Consider the following 3,592-nt stretch of genomic DNA (forward strand, 5'->3'; position numbering starts at 1 on the left):
CCTCAGCTGTCTGGACCTCCTGGAATCCCACTGGGAAAGTTCAGGGCTAATCTGGGGTTCTGGGGAGGTGGATGCCTTTTGCTCTAGAGCATTTTGCTTGTGACTGAGGCGAGGAGGTATTAACGGGGCTGCCGGTCTGTCTTTCTCGTCATCACTGACCCCCTACAGACACACGGTACATAACCTTGATTGTGCTGCACTGGTGTTTATTGCACACGGACCAATTCCTCACACAGTAGCTAGTTGCACCAGAGTCTAAATACTTGGTCACACACACGAAAGGAAATAGAATATACACAGGAGTGCTAAATTTTACCAGCAGATTCATGTGGGCACTTGGACATTAAAAAATAATAATAAAAATATGTAAGATAATAATATTTATAATATGGATACAGTTACAGTACCATGATAAGAGTATAAAAAGTAACTTCCCAGTAAAGCATCAACTCAATAACATAATAGACAAGAGAAATTGAGTTTGAGTTTTATTTTAGCCTTTTAAGATCTGCCCACCTCCCCACCCCATTAAAAATATTTAATTTTTTTTGTGCAAGTTAACATCTTCTGTGGACTTTACAATACCTAACACTGTGCAAAATGGCGTTTGCAACCACTGTTTTTTTTTTTTTTTTGTCGTCTTTGCTTTTAGCCACATGTGCAATAATCTCAACTGTTTCCTTTTTTTTTCTGTCCTATCGTCAGTTGACAGAGTCACATGTCACAGAGAGACTCAGCGCCTGGTCCTTCCAACTAATATTGATACATAAATAAGCTGTTTAATATAAACAAGTCTTTCTATCTTGCTGTGCAATATGCACAGAGTGAGGTAGAAAACACTCAGCAGGACCACCGAGGCGCGCAGAGGACAGGCTTTGCCCTCCAGGAGAAAGCAAGGTGAACCGTGTTCCACGAATAGCTTAACGTTTCTCAAAACCAGATTTGTCTGTTTCGCATCCATCTTTTCCCTTTGCTTTAACAACAGGAGACACCAGTACTCCGGAATTAATATGCAATTTCTTTAGAAAGCAAAAGGAAACACTTCCTGGCTAATTATCACCGCCCCCACCCCCACCCCAAACTGGAGCTGACTGCTTAGGTTCCTAGGTGTGGAACCGGAAGGCCAGGTGGCAGACTTCTTTACCCCATTCCCTTCCCCACCTAGTTTCCACTCCGGTCCTTGCAAAAATATGTCAAAACCCACCTGGAAAAAAAAAATAAACAAAATAAAACAAAAAACAAAACCTAAAGGTGCATCACGAGTACACACAAAAGGCCGAACCACAGAGAGAAAGGAACCCAAGACAAATCAGAAAGCCACACTCTCCCAACTCCTCCCAAACTTTCCTTTTTGCGCAACGGTCGGTCCGGGGCTTTTCTGTACGACTCGGATGATTCAGATAGATCTGTGGGCTTCGAGTTCACCTGCTTTCGGTCTTGAGTAAACAGAGGTCTCCTCTCTTCCCTGGGGAGCGGCTCTGGGGCACCCCGGCGAGCTCTCTTCCTCTAGGGACGCAGAGCCTGGGTCCAGGCCGGGACTATGGAGACCGGCGTCCGTGCGCCCGGAGAGCCTGGCCCTCTACACCTTGGATTCGGAGGAGAAACCCCGGCGCCCCGGCTCGTCCAGGCTCGAATCGCTGTCCACAGTTGTCGCCCCGCCGTTGCAGCCAGCCCAGGGCTCCAGCAGGCGCGCGGGCGGTGTGGCCCCGGCATCGTCGTCGTCGTCGTCCGAGGGAGCTCCGGGAGACGGCGGCGGCCCAGCTCCCGCCAGGCAGCCCGAGGCGCGCGGCCGGTCCCCGCGGGATGCGCGGCGTCTGCGGACGGCCCGGCGCGCGCAGCAGAGCAGGCGCTGGAAGGCCTTGCGGAAGTCGGGGCTGCGGCAGTAGATGATGGGGTTGAAGGCCGAGTTGGCGTAGCCCAGCCAGTTAAAGAAGACGAAGAGGCGATCGGGCACCAGGTCGCGGTGAAAGGCCTTCACCACGTTGGCCAGAAAGAAGGGCAGCCAGCAGAGTGTGAACACACCCATGATGATGCCCAGCGTCTTGAGCGCCTTCTGCTCGCGCAGGGCCACGAGGCGCGACGGCCGCCGCTTGCTGGAGCGCCCGTTGGCCAGCGAGTCTGCGGGGCGCGGTGACCCTGGCGACGGCGAGGGCGCGGGTGAGGGCGGCCGGGTCGGGCCGCCGAGGAAGCGGCGCTCGCAACTGTCGATCTTCTTCACCTGCTTCTGGGCCTCGCGGAACACTCTCAGGTACACGAAGGCCATGATGCACAGGGGCACGTAGAAGGAGACGACGGATGAGGCGATGGCATAGGCCCGGTTGGTGACGAAATCGCAGCACTTGGGGTCGTTGTAGCAGCGGCGCGCCTCGTCGCTCTCGGCCCGCCACCAGTGCATGAGGATGGGAAGGAAGGACACTAGAGCCGAGATGGCCCACACTGTGCACACGAGGGCCCGCGCTCGCGCGCGCGTCAGCAAACTCTGGTAGCGGAAGGGAGACGTGATGGCGAGGTAGCGGTCCAGGGCGATTACACACAGGGTCTCGATGCTGGCCGTCACACACAGCACGTCCACAGAAGTCCAGAGCTCACAGAAGAAGGAGCCGTACTCCCAGCGGCCCCACACCACGATGGTGGCCCCAAAAGGCACCACCAGCAGTCCCATGACCAGGTCGGCGCTGGCCAAAGACATGATGAAGAGGTTGGTGAGCGTCTGCAGCCGCGGGGTCTTAGCAATGGCCACGATCACCAGCACGTTGCCCACTACGATGAGCAACACGATGAGCGCCAGCAGTAGGCCCATGCCCGCAGTCCACTGCTGCGACAGCGGCGCTGAGCCCTCGCTGGCGGGAGGCAGCAGCGAGGCGGGTGGCGACGCGAGCACGAGCAGCCGCGCCGCGGTGGCCGCGCCGTCGGGCAGCGGCGCGGCCGACGACAGGTTGCAGGGTTCGGAGGCGCCCAGGGCGAGCGCCCCCGCGCCCATGCCGAGCTGCGGAGGCCGGGGGCGGGGGGTGTGGCGGGGCTGGGCCGCGGCTGGGGAACACCCCAGGAGCCGGGGCTGCGGGGCCCGCGCGGGGAGGTCGCAGCCAGGTCAGGGCAGCCGCGGCTCGGGGCCGGAGGCATGGACACCGGGCACCTTCTGGGGGGGGGGGGGGGGGGTGTGGCGGGGCTGGGCCGCGGCTGGGGAACACCCCAGGAGCCGGGGCTGCGGGGCCCGCGCGGGGAGGTCGCAGCCAGGTCAGGGCAGCCGCGGCTCGGGGCCGGAGGCATGGACACCGGGCACCTTCTCCGCCGGAGCCGAGCGCTGTCGCCGCCGCCGCCGCCGCCGCTGCTGCTGGAGCCGCTGCCGCTGCTGGAAGAGCCGCCGGGACCTCAGCATGTTTCTGAGCGCGCGGGGCCGACAGCTCCGGCACCCAACACCCACCCCACCCCGCTGCCACCCCCTAGCCAGCCCCCGGGGCCGCGCGTCAAGCTCCAGCAGCCAATCGCCGCCAAGGCACGCCCCCGACAATGGTGCCCCCACCCCCCAACACCCGGCACCCCCTCCTACCCGCGATTGAGCGACTCCAAAGATTCCGGGCGGACTGCGGAGCCA

General features: G+C 59.7%; 1 protein-coding gene across 1 annotated transcript; it reads right to left on the bottom strand.

Annotated features, from left to right (window-relative positions):
- Nucleotides 1–597: 597 nt before the first annotated feature.
- Nucleotides 598–3,126, bottom strand: Adrb1 (adrenoceptor beta 1). The gene has a single exon (XM_050149097.1). It carries the CDS (start codon nt 2,978–2,980, stop codon nt 1,580–1,582), a length of 1,401 nt encoding a protein of 466 aa, XP_050005054.1. The 5' UTR covers nt 2,981–3,126; the 3' UTR covers nt 598–1,579.
- Between the last annotated feature and the right edge of the window lie 466 nt (nt 3,127–3,592).

This window comes from Alexandromys fortis, unplaced genomic scaffold (assembly GCF_014885135.2).
Source record: "Alexandromys fortis isolate MF-2015 unplaced genomic scaffold, M_Fortis_MF-2015_v1.1 scaffold_16, whole genome shotgun sequence".
Taxonomy (NCBI): Eukaryota; Metazoa; Chordata; class Mammalia; order Rodentia; family Cricetidae; genus Alexandromys; species Alexandromys fortis.